A 21,881-nucleotide genomic window follows, 5' to 3' on the forward strand; every position below is an offset into this window, starting at 1 on the left:
AAACATGCACTGCACTGCAATTTCCTTTGGGATCAATACAATATTACCTTATCTTATCCTTTATCTTAACACAAAGGGCAGCAAAAATCTTATTTTCTAATCTTTCTCAAATGTGATACTTTACTTAATGAATAAACAACAAAAAATAACATTTAAAAAACATTCAATCTGATGTGAAAATAATAACATAGAAGAAACCGAACCACCTCTGATTATAAACGTTTTTCTCATTTTCTCATATTTCTCGTTGTACTTCTATACAAACGAAACGTATTCCAATGACCAGATGTGTGGCCAGTCTCATGTCCTGCCATTACTGCGCAACTGAGAAGAAGCAGAAAAGGTCCTTCTCGACCCTTTAAATCATGTCACTTTAAGTACATTTTCACTTTTAATGAAGAGCTACAAAGCAATGCAACAAATGCACGTCTTTTTTTGAGAGTGCGGTAGCTCCTTAAATCTTCTGAGAATGTTGCATTGAGAATGTCAGTGCACATCTCTCTGCTGTGCAACCGAGGAAAAAATATCTGTTGGATTGATTTAGGTTATGCCGTGTCACATCCAGAACACTGTAAAATAAGTTCCAAATTGGCCAGGGGAGAGAACTGAGTGGTTAGCATTTGGGGACTGAGTGAAAGTTCGCGTTAGCTCATCGGAATTCAGGAAATCCACCTCTGTGCTGTCCCTGGGAAGCTCGAGCTTGAATAAATCCCACTGGGTTGTTTCACGTTTGTGTGTGTGTGTGTGAGCTGCTCCATAAAGACTTCAGGAAACCAATCGGGCAGCTCTGTGGATGGCACACGTGCATAGCGCCGCATGTGAGCTCAGAGTGAGTTAAAGATACAGCCGGTTGTTTGTGAGGGTCACATACCAGACTGGCTGTTTAGTTACACCCACCCCCCACCCCCCATGACCCCGGGGAAGTTCCGTGGCCCTATTAATCAGCACCAAGCTGTCCCCAGAGGGCCGTACCACTTTGACGGCGGGGACGTCAAAAGAAATAACTGACTTTACTTTTACTACCACTTCGCCTTTGCTTAACGGCTCTGATGTGATGCCACTTTATACAGCCACGACTGCACTGACCTGTTAGCGTTGCACACCAGCACACGGTGAGGTTTAAGAGAAAGCGGATATATTCTGCTTGGCCGACATGTTAAGAGGGGTGACGTCACGGTAAGTGGAGAACTGTTAATGCTGAGATTTTCTCATGTGATCTGCTCTGCTGAGAGTCCTGCTGATTTCAGCTGATAAAGCTTGAAGACTCTGTGGTCTGTGTGTGTGTGTGTGTGTGTGTGTGTGTGTGTGTGTGTGTCTGTGTGTCTGTGTGTCTGTGTGTGTGTGAGGGGGGTGGTCATGCTTGTGCACGTGCAGATGTGTTTGTGTTAGAGAGAGAGGCAGAAAGAATGTATGTATTTATATGAATGTATGGATGTATATGAATGTATGTATTTATATGAAAGTATGGATGTTTTTTTGCCATTTTAATTCCACCTTTCTTAAGAATCTCAAGGTCAAACATGTTTTTCTTTCTTTCTGTTAAGGGGTTCATTGCTGCGTTCTTGTGAAGTGGGGGGATTAGATTTCTCTCCCACACTTCATCATTATTCCAGTTTCTGAAGTTTACTTCTCTCAACTCTACATCTTCTTCTCTTCATCTGTTCTTCTCTTCTCTTTTCGTCTCTCATCTGTCCTTCATGAGTGATTTGAATGATAAATTCTCAGGGTTTACCATTGTATTCTTCCTTGATCTCTCTGGACTCTAGACACCACTAAATAGAAGCGTCTTAATGATGAGCCTGCATACTGGTCACTGTGTGAGAAATTAAACATTAAACTGATTTCAGATAAGTGTAAGTTCCTCTTAACACAAGTCCAGTTCTAATTTTGTGCATGCGTATGTGTTTTAAGTTAGTATGAGTTGGTGAGAGAGTGTGTGTGTGGTTATCAGTTCTGAGCAGACTGCTATACAGTAACTGGAAGGGAAAAGCCTCTTTTTTGAAACTGGGTCAAACTGTTGTAGTTTGACACATTATTGTGAATGCCACCTGCTGGCACCGAGCTGAGTCACACTCATACATAATCCTGTAGAGAGGGAGGGAGGGAGTGTTTGAGGAGGAGAGACACTGTAGGGGAGAGAGAGAGAGAGAGAGAGAGAGAGAGAGAGAGAGAGAGAGAGAGAAAGAGAGAGAGAGAGAGAGAGAGAGAGAGAGAGAGAGAGAGAGAGAACGCCGGGGGGGGGGGGAATAGGCAGAATCCGGGCAGGAAGACTGCACATTAAAAATGGTTGTGTGTGGTTTTTTTTTTGTGTGTGTGTGTGCACGCGCCTGTGCGAGAGACTAGGTTGGCACAAATCCTATGTCTGGTCCGGGCCTGTGTTGTGGGATCATGCTATAAGCGCCACACTACCGGCCACCTCATTGGGGCTCTGGTAAATAGGATTAATTATGCAAGAACCATTATCATTAAGTATTCGCCAACTCATAGATGTGTATGTGTGTGTGTGTCTGTGTCTGTATTCTTCTGCTGCTGATATTTGTATCAACTACTAAAGAAAATCTCTTTAAAAAACTATTAGCATCTTGTCAGGTGGAACCCAATTACACACTCTTGGTGAGATCTTTAAATTAGGAAACAATAGTCATGCTAACATAATAACATAACAACAATGACATTTTGTTTGCCGGAAAGTAAGGCCAGGAAGCCTCATTAACTTCGGCAAACAGGCTTGCAAAAGAGACGCGTTTGTGCGGAGACTCCGGCTAGCTTGCCGCATGTAAGGCATGTAAGGAAATCTGCTTCCCCCGGAGCAGGTGTGCTTTCCACACCACTCTTCCATTAGCATATAACCTCGCTGTGTGTGTCTCTCGGCGTGTCAAGGCCAGTGGCTAGCTCTCGGAGCATGCAGGCTGTGTCTCCGTGTTCCAAAAGGTTATTTTCCCGGGTCCCTGGGAAGAAACACCGGAGGTCGTTGCCTGGCGGAGCTCTCGAGCTGTCGGCCTGCCTGATGTGCGTGCACCTGTACGTTGGAGCGTGGTCCCAGTTCACACCCTGGCCCTCTCTGGTGTGACAGAGTGCATGAGGGTACACGGGTCTGTGTGTGGGTGCGTGGGGGGGGGGGGGTGCCCGCTGAGCCAGCCCTCTGTTCTGTGATTCTTCTGGCATGGCCCCAGAAAGAGGTGAGCGCCAGCAAGGCTGTGGTACCACTAGCTGTGATCTTCTGACCTCGCAGGACGAGCGACTTCAAGCAAAAAAACCTTTAAAAGCACCTTTGTGGTTGCTGTGCTGGTTTACTGAGCTCAGAGCTATTTTACAGCACCACACCTTTGTTCTCTCTTTATGCTCAGGACTGCATATATGTTTGTGCGTGTGTGTGTGTGTGTGTGTGTGTGTGTCTGTCTCAAGCCTGCACTGTTACGTCAAGCACATTTCAAACACATCCGTTTGAGAGAAGGCCTGTGTGCTTCTGTGCCATGATCATATTGCTGAGCGTCTAAGATTCCTTTCAAATTTCACATCTTCATTTTTTATTCAGTTTCGTGTGTCATTTTCATCTGTCATTGTTTTTTTTTTGTTTTTTTTGTTTTGTTTTTTCAATTTTAATTTGATCCTTTGTTTGGTTTTCAGTTCATTTTATTGGTGGATTCGATCCATTTCCAATCTACCATGTCAATGAGAAACCTTCCCATCTTCTCTTAAAGCCCATGTACCAGTAAGTACCTGCGTGCGTGCGTGCGTGCGTGCGTGTGCGTGTGCGTGTGTGTGTGTGTGTGTGTGTGTGTGTTGTCATTCATTCATATGCTCTTATATGGAGTTTATCCTCATGTCATATTCACTTAGCACTACAACGCAAGGTGTAGCACATCAGATCTCATCCCAGATAGTAATTAAACTTTAGCCCTGTGGTAATTAGTTCCTTAATTAGTCCATTCATTAGGTAGTTCAGATTTGCTATAAGGAGGGAGTAATTAAGACTGGCGTTCGCTGAAAGGTGTACAGGTCTTTGACAAATATAGGTCAAGGTTATTTTAAGAAATATTAACTTATCATCACATTAACGTGCCATCACAAATTTCAAAGGATAAACAATTATTTATTAATTATTTGTTTTCTGTGTTGTCTACCATGACATCATTTCATTTCAAATCAGCGTGACACGTGATCAGTGTGATCACAGGGAAAATGCAGCGTATTGTTGAAATGAATTTCGTTTCTGGAGTCAGACAGTCAGCCTGTGTGTCACAGTTACAGCCTCCACGCCAAGAACTCAGTCTCCTCTTTCAGTTTTTGATGAGGCCTCTTGCTGTCCTCTCGGCCCTGAGCTCCTGCCTCTCACCTTCACCGTCGTACGCGCGGCACACCGCATGCCTGGCGTACTGGATGCTCCGTTCTGATAGGATGGCATGCGGTTGGACCGTGGGGTGGTCTGGTCTGGGCACCGGTGACATGCGGTGGGACCGTGGCGTGATCTGGCCTGGGCACCGATGACGTGCACGAAAGGTGCAGCATTCAGACGGTTTCTATGGAGCTTCTCCACCCTCTGCTGACGGTCAGACCGCTCTGCTCTAGGTCTCCATCGCTCCCGTGCCGTGGCTATTTCAGCCTCCACTGGACGCGTGTTCCCTGTAGTTGGCGTGCTGCTCACCACAGAATTCAAATGGTCCAAAGCACACCCCCGCCCCTAGGACTGTACAGGAGAATGGTGCTGGACTCACACCATATATATTTGCCAGGACTCCTCCACATTCCTCCAGGTACACGTGCGTGATCCGAAAGACCGGTTTTCCGCTTTCCCTCTGTGCCGTGACGCTTCATCCCGAGCAGACGCAGAACGCTCTGCTGGCCAAAGCCGTTGCATAACGTTGCAGCGTCAAGCGAATCTCTCCGGCTCGCCGTATTAAAGCTCGCTGCCTTCAAGTCCTGAGGCAGGTATCTTGTTTTGAGTCTTGCGCTGTTCTTACTAAATATGGATCAGTGGATCGAGCTTTCCTTTGTTCGAATTAGCCTTAAATTATGCAGTGTGCTTAAGAAGCATATGCAGAACTTCTCTCTTCCACTGCTTCTTGTGGAGAGAGCCACATGTATTTGCCCCAAGGACATTTTCTCTTGACAGTTTAATCAGGCCTAGTGCAAATGAGGTGTGCTTGTCTTCTCCCCCGTCAGACTTTTAATAAATCACTCGGTGTGTGTGTGTGTGTGTGTGTGTGTGTGTGTGTGTGTGTGTGTGTGCCCATGTCCACGTCTGGACAGATTTGTAAGAGTGTATATGCATATAACCTTGACTTTGAGTAACTCTTTTAATGCGTGTGTGTGTGTGTTTGTGTGTGTGTGTGTTTCAGGCCTGCGTAAGTGAAGGTGTGCTGTGCAGAGGAACAGAGCGCTACTCCCCGGTGCAAGTGTCTGCTCTGCTGTCTCCAGCTCTGTCCCTGTCCCCCTGATCCCTGTCTCCAGCTCTGTCCCTGTCCCCCTGATCCCTGTGTCCCCAGCTCTGTCCCTGTCCCCCTGATCCCTGTCTCCAGCTCTGTCCCTGTCCCCCTGATCCCTGTGTCCCCAGCTCTGTCCCTGTCCCCCTGATCCCTGTGTCCCAGCTCTGTCCCTGTCCCCCTGATCCCTGTGTCCCAGCTCTGTCCCTGTCCCCCTGATCCCTGTGTCCCCAGCTCTGTCCCTGTCCCCCTGATCCCTGTGTCTCCAGCTCTGTCCCTGTCCCCCTGATCCCTGTGTCTCCAGCTCTGTCCCTGTCCCCGTTCCCTGTATCCCCAGCTCTGTCCCTGTCCCCCTGATCCCTGTGTCCCAGCTCTGTCCCTGTCCCCCTGATCCCTGTGTCTCCAGCTCTGTCCCTGTCCCCCTGATCCCCGTGTCTCCAGCTCTGTCCCTGTCCCCCTGATCCCTGTGTCCCCAGCTCTGTCCCTGTCCCCCTGATCCCCGTATCCCCAGCTCTGTCCCTGTCCCCCTGATCCCTGTGTCCCCAGCTCTGTCCCTGTCCCCCTGATCCCTGTGTCCCAAGCTCTGTCCCTGTCCCCCTGATCCCTGTGTCCCCAGCTCTGTCCCTGTCCCCCTGATCCCTGTGTCCCCAGCTCTGTCCCTGTCCCCCTGATCCCTGTATCCCCAGCTCTGTCCCTGTCCCCCTGATCCCTGTGTCCCCAGCTCTGTCCCTGTCCCCCTGATCCCTGTGTCTCCAGCTCTGTCCCTGTCCCCCTGATCCCTGTGTCTCCAGCTCTGTCCCTGTCCCCCTGATCCCTGTGTCCCCAGCCCTGGCTACCCCTCTCAGGGGGTGGCATGGCATGCAGGGGGTGTGAATGCAGCTTGAGGGCCTGCGTGGGAGGGACTCAAACAAAAAAACCTGACTGGCCAAACTCAGAACCACATAAGACAACAAATCCCAAAGTTTGGAGAAAAGCATTCCATCCGGAGCTGTTATGCAAAGAAAATATTGATGTTAGTGACATGAATGAGATCATTCAGTCCAGAGTGTTAATAGTCTGTTTCTTTTAGTGTTAAGACTTAAGTCCAAAGTGCTGTGATTTTGTTTTACCTAAGAACTTATCAGTATTTGAACTTGGTTGTAGCAGTATGGAGCTACAATATTCAGTGTTCTGTTTTCACGTCGTGAATATTTTAACGCGGTGTTTTTTAATTAATGCGCCTAGAGATCAAAGTGAAGTGTGTTGAATAGTTTGCATGCATGTGGGTTGGAGGACAGGGATCCATGGGAATTCATGCCTCTGTGAAAGTTTAAACGACCTCACCTTGCATTTTAATATGGCCCAGCACAAAAGCCCAGGACAAGGCAGTGATGTTTTTTTTAATCTGTTCGTACAGTCCAGAAAGTGGGTTCGACGGCTAGTTGTAATTCCGCCTGCTACATCATAATCCAAGGTAACAGTTAACCTCTTTTCCACTGTCCTTGCCAAGCTACTGCGTTCGTTTGAAATTAGCTGTCAGAGGGGGATAAACTGGAAAAGTCGATTAGAGCACGGCTTGTTGACTTGACCAAGTGTTGGGGTGTTGTAGCTTGATTTTCAACAAAGGGCTGTGCACCTTGATGTGGTCACCTTTGCCCTCATAGTCTGCATCTCTGGATCTGTCCTTCAAATTTGGAACTGAACAGTCAAGACAGATTTATGAATTTTAATATAATCAAGTACTGGAAAAAAAATTTGCTTATGTATTTTCAGATTTTATCCACACTTGCTGCCGTAGTAATGATTACAACAATAACTGTATCCCACTAGGTCGTCACTATTGACCCTATATTATAGTGCCCCCTAGTGTGTAATGTGCTTCTCTACAACTAACGTTTTTTGAGCTATATCTGTAACACAGGGACCAGCGAGAATTTCCCCCCCCCCCCCGTTTTTTAATGTACACGCAGATGATACTTGTACACATTTGTAATTCTGAAGTAAATTTGTTTAGGATTTTCTGAAGGCCAGCTATCCAGGACGCGTGATTATCTGCTGCCGGCGCATGACTGTTGTAAATGAGTGAAATGAACGTCTGTTCTTCCCCAACCCTGCCGTGCTGCCTCTGACTCTCTTTTCACTCGTCTGCTGCCGTCATCTCTCATCTTACAGGAGAGTCCTGAGGGAACGACGACTACTCCAGTTCTCCACTGCTGTCCCGCCGATACTGTGATCTTATCTGTCACCACACGTTTGCTCTTCAGAATTGTAAATAGACATTTGTTAATAAAATAAATAGTTTAAAAAAAAAAAAAAAAAGATGTGTACTTTTCATCAAACATCCCCATTGATTCTTCATGCCTCCCTGATCAGGGTTATTGATCAGATGGGTGGTGCTGACTTCTAAAGGTGCAAAGGCAATCAGAAAACCTGCACGGGCAGTTCTGATCGGCAGGGGGCTGCTTCTTCACACGGATGAAAGTCTTTGATTAAAGTTTGGGAATTCAAAGGTAAAAAGGTGAAGACAAGGCAGGTTCATTCTGAACTTTGACAAACCAGAAGAGCAGAAGAGCCCCATAAAACACAAAACTCACAAACCCACTAATGTGAAACGTCCGGTTTAACATGGACGTTCATGGGTTGTCTTTGATACCGGTGCTTTTCTAAATGTGTTGGAGAGCAATTACTTTTTTTTTTTTTTGCATAAACACACCTCTAAGAGGGTCAGTACACGAAACCTGACCAAACACCAAAGCAAAAAAGATGCATGGTTTTCTCCGTAGCATAATCAGACTGAACCTTCCATATTTTAATTGAGTAGAACCCAAAACTAGAGGACACACACTGCAGTCAGAAGACTAGATATTATTCAGTAAATAATATTTTCCATAAACGGCTTTCCTTCCTTCTCGGAGGCACTAATTCTATTGGTGGCTAAACGTAGTTAGTTAGTTTTTTCTGCCACCTTCCCCACAGTGCAGTGTCTCGGGGGAGGGCGTGCACGTGGGTTAAAGCGTAGACACACGCCGGCCTCAGGACATGAAGGCGTAGACGCTGCCGCGGATTAACGATCTACAGATGGGGCAGTGGTGTAGGCTGGCAGCACAGTCCCTGCAGACAACCAGGTGACCGCAGGGGATGAAGACCATGGACACCTGGTGGTCCATGCACACCTTGCAGGTGCGTTCCTCCTGAAGCTGCCTCAGCCGCTCCTCAGTGCTCAGGTTCTGTGCTGCAAAGCACACACACACACACACACACACACACACACACACACACACCCCACACCCCTAGTCATGAGAGGACACTAAAATTCCTGCATCATAACTCAATTACAGGACATGAAACCATTTTCTCCTTTGTGAGGCTACTTATGCATAATAGATTAGATTAATAAATTATAGTATAACACACTGTCATGAGATAGAACGAGCTTAAAGACTATTTTCACGCATACATGCACACACAAAACGCACGATGAAAGCTTCAAACAGCACTAACTTGGACCTTTCTTACCGGCCGAGGCCTGAGTTGTCATTCCACCGGTACTGCCACCCTGCCTCGCCACAGGATCTGGAAGGAACAAAACCATCCGTGCGTTAGAAAGGGGAGCTCGGAAAGACCCCTACGCACTCCCAGACCGCCTGGTCGGGCTGATGTGATGCAGCGTGCTCCACCCAAAAGTCCCAAGTGTGATTTCCCCCCTCCTCCTCACGCTCGTCTTCTGAGAAACGGACGACAGCCCGCACCTGTGCTGGGCTCGCTGCCCTGCTCCTCCTCCTCCCGCAGGATGTCAGCCACCAGGTTGGAAATGGAGGTGTACTGGTGGCCGGTGAGCAGGTAGCGCGACTGCGCCAGGCCCTCCACCAACGCCCGCTGAAAGCCCATCTGCAGCGCCGCCTGCACCACGGGAGACGACACGGCTGCCTCCACCCCGCTCAGCGACTCTACCAGCGGGGGAGAACAAGCAGGGAGCGTGTGCATTCTCAAGATCTCAAGTAAGCGATAAGCAACAGGCCACGACATGTAAGAACTGGCCTATCGCTAAACCAATTAGTTTTATTTCTAACAACGAGCATCAGAAAACTCTGAGGGAGGGTGTGGCCTCGTCGTTGGACTCGTCAAACGAAGTTCACGGAGGACTGCACCGCGAGTCAAATCCCTGCTCATTTCCTCTAACGCTGACGGATCGCAACCTTATTTTTGTGACCACGAGAAACCGCCCACGCAGTTTCATCGTCTCTCGAACCGAGCAGCTAGATAATGGGGAAGATGAGGCGCATTACTTAAAACCATAAGTTTTGTTTTCAGTTTCTTCCAAGCAAGAATGATCGTAATAAACCACTCGAGCAAGTTTCACTGTTGCCGTAGTGCCATCTGAGAGCTATCTTACAGTCTATCTAAAAAGTATTGACCGGACTCTTGCGTTGTATGCTTGCTTGTTTGTTTTTCTGACCCAGTTCCATCTCACGTGTCTGATTCACGTGCTGATTAACTTACCATGGTTGGTGGGAACGTGTCCTGCAGTTGGAGTCTGAATTGCACCCTGCAAGCGACAGACATTGTGAATTAGTCTTGATTAAATCACTAAGTTACGACTCGTTACAAGTAATCATTACATAACTAAGGAGACGTGCCACCATCTCAGAGGTGTTGACGTAAGATTGCTGAATGGTGTTGACGTTCTCCTGTCCTCTTGCTTGAAGCAAAAACTCGCATCTAAAGCAACACAAGTCCAGAGAATAGAAAAAAAAACCTTGAGAACAAACACCTAATAACTAACTTTAAACACTACACTTAAATACACCACCTTTCTGTGATCAATACAGTCTTTTTTGCATTGCTGAGACATTATACATTACTGAGAGTTTCACATACATAGCTTGCATTCCGGTCTTTGCAGCAAGTCTGATGTTTTACGGTATGTATTTAAACCCTGTCTTGGTCCCTGTGTCTTGGCTGTTCATCAAATGTTTGGATGAATGGATGCTTGAATGGATGTAAAGTCGTGTTTAACTTTCCTAGCCTGTATGTTAATTCTAGCCTTCGTGTTTTTTAGTCTGAGTTCTCCCTAGCCGGTTATATTCTGCTCCCCGTTTGCCTTCGTGTGTTTGTTTATCATGTATCCCCCGTACTCTCCGGTTTGGCTCAATGACCCTGGACCGTTATAATGACTCTGAATCTGGATTTGCCCCTAATAAAGCTCACTTGTGTCCGCCTCCTTAGCGCTCATCGTTACATTAAATCTTGCACCATGTTTTACACTATGAGATTAAGTTACCATGTAATTTTGCACATTTTAAAAGAAGCAGTGTGTTACCGTGGGAACCACTTAGCATGTTCCTGCCATGGATTGTCCCCAGACTCCCAGTCCCTCAGAGCGCCATCACAGAAGAAACACGTCACATTATCGCCATGGCCTGAACAGATCATTAGCCAATCAATGGGTGTTTCAAATTCCTCCCTAAGAGCTAGCTATACGCACAGGTTTATAAGTGATGTGGTCTGAAATTATACATTTAAAAAGCAGAATGTACTACAGTTGAATGAGCAGCAGTTTCTAAATGATGGAAGCCTTGATTTTTTTTTTTTTTTTTGGTAATGTAATTTTTAATGCACAGTGAGGTTAAAGCGACTGGTTGCTCGTGTCACTAAACATTTTCCGACTACTAAATGTCTATAATCTTGTTGGCGTTCATACTTTTCTTACGTTTGTTTCCAGTGTAAAGATAGAAAATGTGGTAGTTTTGCTCTACTAATAGTATCAGGCCTATTTCAAATCGCGTGGTCCAGCTCATAATAGCATTGTGAGGTGTATCTCGTGACCTGGCGCACAATTGGGCAGTCCGGTTCTTTCCTCGCAGTTTCACTGCTGCAATTTCACAAAACGAAAGTAGAGATCTCGTGTCAACAGGCTAAAGGATTCAGCAAAGACCCCCGGTGGCTTCGCCGCTGTTCATACTTTCTTGTTCATACCACAAACTACACTGCACGGGTTCACGCTGCTCCGCGCACGCGTTTAAATTACTGTAGGCTACGAGCGCCACTGGTATACAAACCCGTGTAGAAGAAGCCTGCCCTTGCCAGTGCGTCTGGCTGAATTAGAGCTCCCCGGGGCCAGTTGTGAAATGTGGCGAGGCGGCTTTCTTCGGACCCCATCTCCGGGCACACGGCCTGTCCAGTCGTGACCTGTTCTTGCATTTGCTGACTCAAAACCTGTCCATCAACTGAATCGGTGGAGCGTGCAGGGCGCGCAACATTGCCTACATTTCTCCCTAAAACGAAGTCGCAGGCTGGAAAGTGTCTCCGGTGCTCCTCAAACGGGTGGTCGCCCCGGACCCAGTCTTTTAGCGTCCCTTTACAGCAAAAGCACCGAACCGCGTCGTCACTTTCCAAAAAGTAAAAGCCAGCACGAGCGAGGTCCGCCGGTGTAACCGGAGCGTCTCGTGGCCAGTTTTGGAAAGTTCGGAGTCTGTCTTCCTCGCTGCACGTCCCGAACCGCGCCCCCGTGTCTCTCCGTGAGCCCGGGGGGCCCTCGTTTTCGTTGCCGGTCATTCCGCGCACGTCCCACAGCGGTCCGTACAGGTACGGCTCAAATCCGCCACTGGCCATGTGATAGATAGCCGCTGGTAGAAAGGCGAGCCGCCAGCTTTGAAGAATAGCTTTCTGGAAAGAGAAAGCGATAACTGCGCAGTATGCAGCGCTCGCATTTCTTTCCCTGTCTCTATAAGCAAACGACCTACGTTGTGTATTTATCATGACAGTGATGCTTTGCAGAGTAAAAAATGGAAATTAGAGGAAGCGTTAGAAGTTGATCACGCATTTAAACTCTACCCCAGTGGAAAATCAGCAGTTTGTTGTTGAGTTTATTATGCCCAAATAAAAGACTATATAACCTTCGCGAACAATAATGTAGTGAACAACTGCGGCTTTTTGCATTTTAAAAAGGACATCAACGGGGGAGATGTTTTTCAAACTTATTTAGACCCACGAGGCGGGTTTGGATTACGCTATAATTTAGGCTAATATTTTACCCCTAGAAAGATATCGATTTCGGAAATACGGCGTTTGAGTTTTGCGCTGCTTTTATAGACCGCATAATCTGACTTGGTTTTGGAGCGATTGTCGCATTACTGGGCGGCGGTGGGGTTGGACCACAACACCCAAGATCCTTTACGGGAGCCTTACGTCACATGTTGATCTAGAGCAATATGGCGGCTCACTGAAAACGGATGGACTTCGTAAGCGTTTGGTTTTCGAAATATTAGGGTAAGTTGTTGAATGAAATCGGAAAGGATTATATTTCAGAACAACCGTGTAGGTTTGAAATATGGTGCTTGTTATTTAAAAGTCAATTCGGGGGTTAAAATCGGCCCTGCATTCAAAGCATAGGTTCATTTTTGACCTTATTGTGCCTAGCTAGGTAGCTAACAAGCTAGGAATAGCTGAACTGCTAACGCTAGCTAGCGTCGTAGTCTACCATGAACAGGACTATGTTGTAAGGTTAGCTTAGCTAAGAATCTTGCTAAGGTTATAAATGTTAGCCTTACCTGGTATTGAAAACTGGAATTGTATCTCTTTTACAGCTTTTTTTTAATCTTCAAATGATGACTGAGTAAATCTAAGAAATGTTCTTCTAAACATGGTGTGCCGCTTTTTTCATTCACTGATCGTCTTAGTATGGTATCTCTCTTGTTCTTAGAATCACCCATTAAAAGTATCTTTCACTGCAAAAAAGAAGAACAAGTCTAGCTAGATATCCATAGATAACTTAACTTAATTTCAGGTTTAGTGTTTACTATGCTCGCAGGCTAGCTATGTGCATGAGCCTGTTTGTGCTTTACCTTGTCATCATTCTACCAGGCATTTTGATGCTTTGAGGTAAGTATTGCTAGGCATGTCTTTAACAGCGTATCCACCTGCTAACTCCTCGAGTCTCTTTAAAATGCCAACGGACATGCTGATGCGTTTAATATGATAAAAAAGCATAAACTTGCAAACCTTGATGTAAACAGAAATTCAAGAGTAGAGCAAATAGTCTTGCTGCAACTTAAACCCTCAGTGTGTCTAGGAGATGAATTGTATTTTTTTCTGGAGGGCAGAGTTAGATTGTCCAGTTTGTCATCGAAAAGATCTTATTGTGTGTGTCTGATCATTGCTTCACAGTTAACAATTCAGATGTTTCTTTTTCCCTCAGTCGGTACGACATACCTTCACAGATGGCTGGCGACTCATCAGAAAAAAGAGACTTGGAGGGCTCAGGGGCCAGAGAGCGAAAGCGTAGTCGCTCACGTTCCCGGGACAGAGATCGCAAAGGTTCCCCGGGGAAGGACCGCAAGCGGCATCGATCACGGGAACGGAAACGCTCCCGCAGTCGTTCCAAATCTGCAGAAAGGTGTTTAATCTTCAGTTACTGGGAGCTGTTACTACTGGGAACTGTACTATAATCATGGTTTTCTCCAGCAGGATTTGAATGACCCATTTCATTGTGGGTCACTGTATTGCCTTGTTACTCATTGTCAATTGGAGTGGCTTGTTTAAATCTCCCAAATGTTTGGTCTGAACAGAGATCGCCGTCAGAAAGACAAAGAGAGAGACAGAGAGAAGGACCGGGACAGAAGCCGCAAGGACCGGGACAGAGACAAGGATAGCCACAGACGAGATAAAGACCGTAGTAGGAAATCCAGGTAGGAGGTGATCTCTGCTAGAGTCTACTGACTCCTGTGTTACAGAGCAGGAGAAACGGCAGGAGAGGTTCTCCCTACCGTTCTCATCTCCATCCACTAGTCTATTCTCTGTTTTTAGGAGCACTTCTCCTAAGTCCAGGGATGCGAAACTGAAGAGAGAAAAAGATGTGAAGAAAGAGGAAGATGATGAGGAAGACAAGAAGAAGGAGAAGGTACCCCGTTAGACAGCCGTGGATTTGCACGCGTTTTCCTCTTCCCCTTCGTCTCGCTTCCTCTTCTTCTCGCTGTGCTGTGTTCCAGGTGCAGCCTCTCTCTCTCGAGGAGCTTCTGGCTAAGAAGAAAGCCGAGGAAGAGGCCGAGGCCAAGGTGAGGACATGACACCTATGAACGGACCAGACGCAAAATATGAAATATTTGGCATTTTCTGTGCGTTTCATTCTCTTTGACTTCAGTTTTCAAATGATTGGTAACAGTTTCAATCATTTCACTTCTCTTGTAATGTTAGTGTTACTAAGGACGTCGACATCGTCTTGTTTGAGCCAGACCCACTTTAAGGGCCTCGCCATTGTGTCACATGGGCCGCTGAACGTCACATCCCGGATGATGTAATGGACTGGGATGAAGGAGTCTGATTCTGGAGAGTGGTGCGTGGCCTTCACGGCCTTTCCCATTTGTTCCCTGTAGCCGAAGTTCCTGTCCAAGGCTGAGCGGGAGGCAGAGGCTCTGAAGCGCCGGGAGCTGGTGGCAGAGGAACGCCGCCGGCAGATTGACGATGAGAGGAGGAAGAGGAGGGTTTTCCAGGACATTGGGAGGAAGATGTTGGGTGTGTGCTGGGGCCAACCATCTTAGGGTTTCTTACAGCTTTTTGAAGAGACGAGTGTTGAATTTAAAACACTGACCCATTGTCCATGTGCATTTACGGTCTGTATCCCACCCCTGTGCTGCAGTGTTAATATCCTGCACAGCACATTTTAACCATAAAAAGAATCTTTCACTGTATTGTTAGGAGTTAGCCATTTTATGCATTATCATAAATGCACACATTTTGATCAAATGAATAAATACAACAGTGGTTGTTTCATTTCGTTTTAAGCATTCGCCGGAGGCCCTTATCCAGAGTAACTTAGTTATATTTAGTACGACAGCCTTTGTGCTTCTTGGGAATTCATTTTGCACTATCCAGCAAGTCGGCAGTGTAGTGAAGCCGCTGTTGAGCGCTAACATGCACGATGCCCCTTGGTGACACCCCCCCTGTGCTTTGGCACGGAACAGAGGACCCTCAGGAGAGAGAGCGGCGTGAACGCAGGGAGCGCATGGAACGGGAGAACAATGGCAACGAGGATGACGAGGGGCGGCAGAAGATAAGAGAGGAGAAAGACAAAAGCAAAGAGCTCCACGCCATCAAAGTAAGCACGCTCTCATAGCAGGACACGCTCGTCTGCTGCTTGTGGAAACGTCGTCATTACCTGTCGTTTGTTAGAAGGAGCGTGCCCCAGGAACATGGGCAGAAAGTATCTCGAGAGCATGTAGTCCTAAAACCTGTACTTGAGTGATGTTCCACGTTTTCCCACCTGTCGTGTTCCTCAGGAGCGTTATCTAGGTGGGGTGAAGAAGAGGCGTCGCACGAGGCACCTGAACGACCGGAAGTTCGTGTTCGAGTGGGACGCGTCCGAGGACACGTCCATCGATTACAACCCGCTGTGAGTGCCGCACGTATTGTAAACATCAAATATTTGGCTGGCGTTTCGAAGTTTCTGTAGCTTCATTGTGTAGCTTCATCATGTCGACAGAGGTTTTTGTTTAAGATGGAGCTTTTAATGTTATTAAAAAAAAAATGGTGGATTAGAAATAGACCCGGATAGTTTACCACACGGAGCCACGTCGCGCGCGTCAGAATGTAAGCAGGATCCTCGGCCGTGTGGGAGCTTTTCGCAGCGTAGCTAAATATCTGCATAATCCATGACAAAGGAAGGCCTGACAAACTGAACCATCTCAAACATGTAGCCATGCGTTTGCATGCAAGTCCAGTGGCTCTGGCCCAACATGGTCACGCTATACATATTTTCGGCACACATTCATAGAACATTTTACTTTATTTGTGCTACGACACATTATAATGTATATAACATTACTACCCACCGGATATATTTTGAACTGCAGCATTGAGCGTGCTTAGCATTGGGGTAAATAATTAAGTGTTTATATAATTTTTTTGTCCATGTTTCCAAAAATTCAGAAATTGATTTAGAAAACAGATGAGCAGTCCAAGTTTGAAATGTAATTCATACCACTGCTTGTTAATCGAGCTTTAGTCTGCAACTGTAGTATGTATTTTTCATTACTGATGATAGTGTGTGTGTGTGTGTTCAGGTATAAAGAGAAACATCAGGTACAGCTGTATGGGCGAGGTTTCATTGCAGGCATCGACCTCAAGCAGCAAAAAAGAGACCAGTCTCGTTTCTATGGTGACCTCATGGAGAAGAGGCGCACTATGGAGGAAAAGGAGCAAGAAGAGTGAGTTTCTTCCTCCCTGCCTCCTTCTTTCACATGCGCCCAAATGAGCCGTCCTCTTCCTCGTCATACTCCGCCATGGGGGGGTGTCTGGAGCACGTGGCGCTTAGTTACCGTAGCCATGTCAACCGGTGTGTCTGTGCAGGCAGCGTCTGAAGAAGATGCGGAAGAAGGAGGCCAAGCAGCGGTGGGACGATCGGCACTGGTCCCAGAAGAAGCTGGACGAGATGACGGACAGGGACTGGCGCATCTTTCGCGAGGACTACAGCATCACCACCAAGGGCGGCAAGATACCCAACCCCATCCGCAACTGGAAGGAGTACGACCTGCCCGCCCACATCCTGGAGGTCATCGACAAGTGTGGTTACAAGGTGGGGCGTTGCGCCGCTAGCCCGTTTTGATACAGTCGTTGGTTGATGTCGACGCGGTTAAATGCGTCTTCTTCTTTTCTGTCCTGCTGTTTTGTCAGGACCCAACACCCATCCAGAGACAGGCCATTCCTATTGGCTTGCAGAACCGTGACATCATTGGCGTGGCCGAAACCGGTAGCGGTAAAACTGCTGCCTTCCTCATTCCCTTGTTGGTATGGATCACCACACTTCCAAAGATTGACAGGTGAGAGGAGTCAGTGCTGTCTTCATTTGTCCTCATTCTTTGTAGAATTCTTTGGCTTTTGTATGATGCAGCTTTGCTATGAGGTACACAGTCTTATTAGTGAAACTTTTAGAATTTTTTTTTTGTTTAAATTGCTACTGCCTAGGTAGGTTAGCGCGTGTGTGTGTGTGTGTGTGTGCGTGTGTGTGTGTGTGTGTTTCAGGCTTGAGGACTCTGATCAGGGCCCATATGCTGTGATCTTGGCCCCAACCCGTGAATTAGCCCAGCAGATCGAAGAGGAGACCATCAAGTTTGGCAAACCTCTGGGCATCCGCACAGTGGCTGTGATTGGTGGAATCTCCAGAGAGGACCAGGGTTTCAGACTCCGGATGGGCTGTGAGGTCAGCCACTACATTAGTTTCTTCCTGTCTGTGTTAATGTAATTAAGTGTGTGTGTGGTTTTTTTGTTTTGATTTGTTTTTTTTAATTTATGCAAGTTTATTTATTGCATGTAGAATATATATTTATATATAAAATATAGTTGTACACTTTTATAAGGAAGTCATACTTCCTGGAGGGTGGTTTTATTTAAGAAATTGTTATTTAACAAATGTCATTCATTTGTTTTTAAAATATTGTCTGTACTACAGACAGTTTGATCTACTACAGACAATTTGAACTACTTGATCTGAGGGCTTGTTTTCGTCTTCATCCTCAGATCGTGATCGCCACACCCGGTCGTCTGATCGACGTGCTTGAGAACCGCTACCTGGTGCTCAGCAGGTGCACGTACGTGGTACTGGACGAGGCTGACAGGATGATTGACATGGGCTTCGAACCCGACGTTCAGAAGATTCTGGAACACATTCCTGTGACCAATCAGAAACCAGACACAGACGAAGCGGAGGATCCAGAGAAGATGACGTTGAACTTTGAGTCTGGCAAGCACAAGTACAGACAGGTCAGAAGAACCATGTATTGAACACCAATGCAAAACACGGCATTCCAAAACACAAACGTGGAACTAACGTCCGTGAACTAGCTGAGCGATTCCATACGACCACAGTATCAAGAACTGAAGCTGAAAGTGTACAAAATTCCACTTAAGACAAAATCTTTATGCTTCCTGATAATTTTCTCCTTTCATCCCTAGATTTTTCTAACTTGCTACATTTGTCGTTTTGCGTGTCGTTATTCCGTTGTAGACGGTCATGTTCACAGCTACCATGCCTCCTGCCGTGGAACGACTGGCCAGAAGCTACCTGCGGCGCCCTGCGGTGGTGTACATCGGCTCTGCGGGCAAACCGCACGAGAGGGTGGAACAGAAGGTCATCCTCATGTCAGAGGGCGAGAAGAGGTCGGGAACGTCTGGCGCGTCCTTTCCCAACACTTTCCCAGTGTGTGTACCCGTGTCATATCTGGGTTTTCATTGTTCATGTACACCCCTAACAGGAAGAAGCTTCTGGAAGTCCTCTCGCACGGCTTCGAGCCGCCCATCATCATCTTCGTCAACCAGAAGAAGGGCTGCGACGTGTTGGCCAAGTCTTTGGAGAAGATGGGGGTGAGTCACCAAGTCTTGCCCAGCGCTCCTGTGGTGTTTCCGATTTAGCCAGGTGAGTAGAGCAGAGGTTCCTGACCTTGTGACCTTTGTGTCCAACCCCCCCCCAGTACAACGCTTGCACACTGCACGGTGGAAAAGGACAGGAGCAGAGAGAGTTTGCCCTTTCCAACCTGAAGGCGGGCGCCAAAGACATCCTGGTGGCCACGGATGTGGCTGGCAGAGGTATCGACATCCAGGATGTCTCCATGGTTGTCAACTACGACATGGCCAAGAACATCGAGGGTGAGTCTACTACCCGGTTTGAAGTTCCTCTTAGACTTAAGGCTTCTTCTTATTGCTTTAAATTTTGCCCAGAAAAATACGAACACCTAAGATTGTTTTGTACATGAATGTTTTTAAAGTGGCACTAATAAGCTACTTTATCAGAAACCCATCTTGGGGAGCACTCGTGGGTGACTGTTACCACGTACAGTTTGGGTTGGTCATCGTCTAGACCCTCCTGTGTCCCAGACCACAGGACCACCATTTTATAGCTCGAGCACTGAGAAATTGGCGATACCGATAGAGAGGCTACAGCGTGTTGCTTTTTGTTAGGACTTTGTGTGCGAAAGTTAAGTCTAACTGATTTAAAGTGGAAGGTGTGTATGGTATCAATATAGCCACGGTCCAGCGAACGCGTAGGACGGTGCGTTAAGCTGTTCACGAATCTCTACAAATGGGGTGCAAGATGTACAAGTTCAGTGCTGTCATGGAGACTAGCAAAGACGGTCCCGTTTACTGTCCCGCGTTTGGTCTTGCGCAGACTACATCCATCGCATTGGCCGTACGGGTCGTGCCGGGAAGAGCGGCGTGGCAATGACCTTCCTCACCAAAGAGGACTCGTCGGTGTTCTACGACCTGAAGCAGGCCATCTTGGAGAGCCCCGTGTCCACGTGCCCCCCCGAGCTGACCAACCATCCGGACGCCCAGCACAAGCCCGGCACGATCCTCACCAAGAAGAGGCGCGAGGAGACCATCTTCGCCTGAGCGTCTGCGCTGGACGGGTGCATCTCAGTCTCCGGCTGGTCTGGCACTTTTCATCCAGCTTGCATTTCTCAGCACTGGGCTTTTATATGCTGTTGTGCGAGAATGCCCTCATCCATAAATTCGATATGGACAGTAGTACAAACCAAAGTGTGATGTGGTTGAGGTTTTTTTTGGGTTTTTTTAAACAAATGTGACATTTTTCAATTGTGTAAAAATATGGACAGGCCAGCGTGCTTAAGTAAATGTGGGTAATCTTTTTCATTTGCCAGCTAAACTTAAGATCCTACGGCTCTTAATGTTTAAATATGTTTATGGATTAGCAATAAAGCGCATTAGGCTGAGCTGATCGTTCTTTTCGCAAACTGTAAAAATAAATGGCATAAGTGGAGAATGTTGACATGCAAACAACAATCGAAAACAAAGCCACAGCAAAAAATAAAAGTACATTGTTTATTATAATTATTAGCATTTTTAGATTCATTTAAATAGAAAGCATTCTATACAGCATCAAGCAGTGTGTTGTCTTCAGAAAGATTGGCAAGGGGTCACTGTAGTGTTTGATGGGGTCATAACTAGTGCATTTATTGCATTACAAAGCAGACAAATTTTATATATAATGTGTTTTAAATTATTCTTTTCTATCTACATAGAAAAGGAAGTTGTGATGTTCTAAGGCGGTATCTTTCCACAGTTGTATTGCATACAGAATAGAAGACGAAAGAAATTGGTTGAATTATACCCACTGTAAAAGTTGTGCTTCTTATACCCCAAAAGAAGAAAAATAAACTACTGTATTGTAGTTACTGTGTTGGTCCGCTAGAAAACGACGGGGCGTCGTCGTACAGTAAATTAACCACTCGGTGCATGTATTGAATCATATAATGGCATGCAAAGCTTAATTTTAACCGGGCTATATTAGATAGTCCTGTACAGACACTTGAACACGTTCACACCTGTATGTACCCTTGTTTGCCAAATCTCACGCCTTATCGTCAGCTGTATATCTATCTGCCTTATAAACGCAATGTTCTGTCTATATCCTCCTTTCTGGTTGTAAACCATTCAGTTTCAGCTGACCTTTTACATATATAACATGGAACCCTTTTCTGGACCGAACCCCTCAACGTTATTGTAACTAACCAATTGTCCACCATTGTAGAACTGTGAAAAGAAGAGTAAGTATCGAAGAGCATAGAAGCATCGTTTGCGTTTTTAGAGGAAGATCCGTCTTTCTGCGCTCATTACAAAATGGATTCTCGTGAGAAGTAAATGAGGAAGAAGAATCGATGCATTACTAACGTAGGTAAGAAAGTGTAGAAAGAACCAATCAGATCTCATGCAACAGTTGCATAGATTTTTTTCTCCTCCCCCCAAATCATGCTGTTCCCCCCCCCCCCCCCAAAAAAATACAGAAGATTTAAAGGTAACAGTGAAACATGGACAGAGCAGATGAAGATGCAGCGTGCCAGAACCGAGGGCGAGGACTCTCGCATCCAAAAGAACAGCTCGAGCTTGGAGGAGCAGACGGACCTTCAGCTCGGACGCCGGTCACTGTGCCGTGTGCAAAACCCTGGAGGGGTTGCAGTGGATGTGGAACAGAGTTCTCCCCACACCGTGTCGTGTTTGAGTGCGCACGGATTTCTCAAAGCCTCTGGTGGAGGCTGTGGTAATCCACATTCTGTTTCAGCTTCATAAGGGGTGCACACTGGTCAGTTATGTTGGTATTCACTGTTTGCATGGACAGTGGCATAATATATAAACTGACATTATATAATTTGATTTAGGATTATTTGTGAAAAGTAGTTGCCAAATCATTCATAGTGCCACTGAGGAGCAAAGGCCAAATTCTGTATATTAAACTATATAACTATTTCATCAGTTGGGTGACCTTTCCCTAGTTCTGCATGACTAGGATCATACTGGATCTAGGAGACCCATGCTCCCACTTGAACAGAATCAAGTTTGTGCACATGAATTTTTGGAGTCCATGGAAATGTTACAATCAAAGATGCTTTGGACAATCAGCATGGGGACAATCAGAGTGGTCTTTCAATGCTGGAGGGCTATACATTGATACAAAGAGTAGTATTAAGGCATGCA

General features: G+C 46.4%; 3 protein-coding genes across 6 annotated transcripts in view; 2 read left to right on the plus strand and 1 right to left on the minus strand.

Moving 5' to 3' along the window:
* The window catches only part of nkain4 (sodium/potassium transporting ATPase interacting 4), a 44,809-nt gene extending 39,334 nt beyond the window's left edge, over positions 1–5,475 (plus strand). For 2 of the 3 annotated variants that reach the window (XM_027019223.2, XM_027019224.2), the window contains exons 6-7: positions 3,628–3,712; positions 5,340–5,475. In XM_027019223.2, the coding sequence (XP_026875024.1) occupies positions 3,628–3,712; positions 5,340–5,349 (95 nt within the window). In that variant the 3' untranslated portion in view covers positions 5,350–5,475. The remainder of the gene's footprint in view (positions 1–3,627; positions 3,713–5,339) is intronic. The other variant, XM_027019225.2, reaches the window with a different exon arrangement.
* A 1,871-nt stretch (positions 5,476–7,346) lies between these two features.
* Positions 7,347–12,168, minus strand: birc7 (baculoviral IAP repeat containing 7). 2 transcript variants are annotated; one of them, XM_027019222.2, is made up of 7 exons: positions 11,462–12,168; positions 10,723–10,822; positions 10,043–10,121; positions 9,903–9,948; positions 9,152–9,349; positions 8,919–8,975; positions 7,347–8,634 (listed from the first exon to the last, which is right to left on the minus strand). In XM_027019222.2, the coding sequence occupies exons 1-7, from the start codon at positions 12,159–12,161 to the stop codon at positions 8,435–8,437; spliced, it is 1,380 nt and encodes a 459-aa protein (XP_026875023.2). In that variant the 5' UTR covers positions 12,162–12,168; the 3' UTR covers positions 7,347–8,434. The 2 variants fall into 2 exon arrangements, with proteins under 2 accessions (XP_026875023.2, XP_026875021.2); XM_027019220.2 differs by having other exon boundaries at positions 10,040–10,121.
* Positions 12,169–12,604: 436 nt separating this feature from the next.
* On the plus strand, positions 12,605–20,580 carry ddx23 (DEAD (Asp-Glu-Ala-Asp) box polypeptide 23). The gene is made up of 17 exons (XM_027019236.2): positions 12,605–12,671; positions 13,600–13,797; positions 13,970–14,089; positions 14,208–14,301; positions 14,390–14,455; positions 14,774–14,912; positions 15,362–15,495; positions 15,677–15,789; positions 16,460–16,603; positions 16,746–16,971; positions 17,070–17,215; positions 17,418–17,595; positions 17,913–18,155; positions 18,400–18,551; positions 18,647–18,755; positions 18,863–19,037; positions 19,558–20,580. The coding sequence occupies exons 2-17, from the start codon at positions 13,622–13,624 to the stop codon at positions 19,779–19,781; spliced, it is 2,439 nt and encodes an 812-aa protein (XP_026875037.2). The 5' UTR covers positions 12,605–12,671; positions 13,600–13,621; the 3' UTR covers positions 19,782–20,580.
* Positions 20,581–21,881: the final 1,301 nt, after the last annotated feature.

This window comes from Electrophorus electricus, chromosome 24, assembly GCF_013358815.1.
Source record: "Electrophorus electricus isolate fEleEle1 chromosome 24, fEleEle1.pri, whole genome shotgun sequence".
Classification (NCBI taxonomy): Eukaryota; Metazoa; Chordata; class Actinopteri; order Gymnotiformes; family Gymnotidae; genus Electrophorus; species Electrophorus electricus.

What these genes read in the sequence shown, in the direction of transcription:
- birc7 (XM_027019220.2), bottom strand. Translation starts at nt 12,161, where the DNA reads ATGATAAATACACAACGTAGGTCGTTTGCTTATAGAGACAGGGAAAGA. An exon ending in CATGCTAAGTGGTTCCCACG is followed by an intron (nt 10,122 to 10,722) that starts GTAACACACTGC and finishes GTGTTGCTTTAG; the next exon opens with ATGCGAGTTTTTGCTTCAAG. An exon ending in GACAACTCAGGCCTCGGCCG is followed by an intron (nt 8,635 to 8,918) that starts GTAAGAAAGGTC and finishes TGTGCTTTGCAG; the next exon opens with CACAGAACCTGAGCACTGAG.
- ddx23 (XM_027019236.2), top strand. Translation starts at nt 13,622, where the DNA reads ATGGCTGGCGACTCATCAGAAAAAAGAGACTTGGAGGGCTCAGGGGCC. An exon ending in GAGGAAAAGGAGCAAGAAGA is followed by an intron (nt 16,604 to 16,745) that starts GTGAGTTTCTTC and finishes GTGTCTGTGCAG; the next exon opens with GCAGCGTCTGAAGAAGATGC. An exon ending in GACTCCGGATGGGCTGTGAG is followed by an intron (nt 17,596 to 17,912) that starts GTCAGCCACTAC and finishes CTTCATCCTCAG; the next exon opens with ATCGTGATCGCCACACCCGG.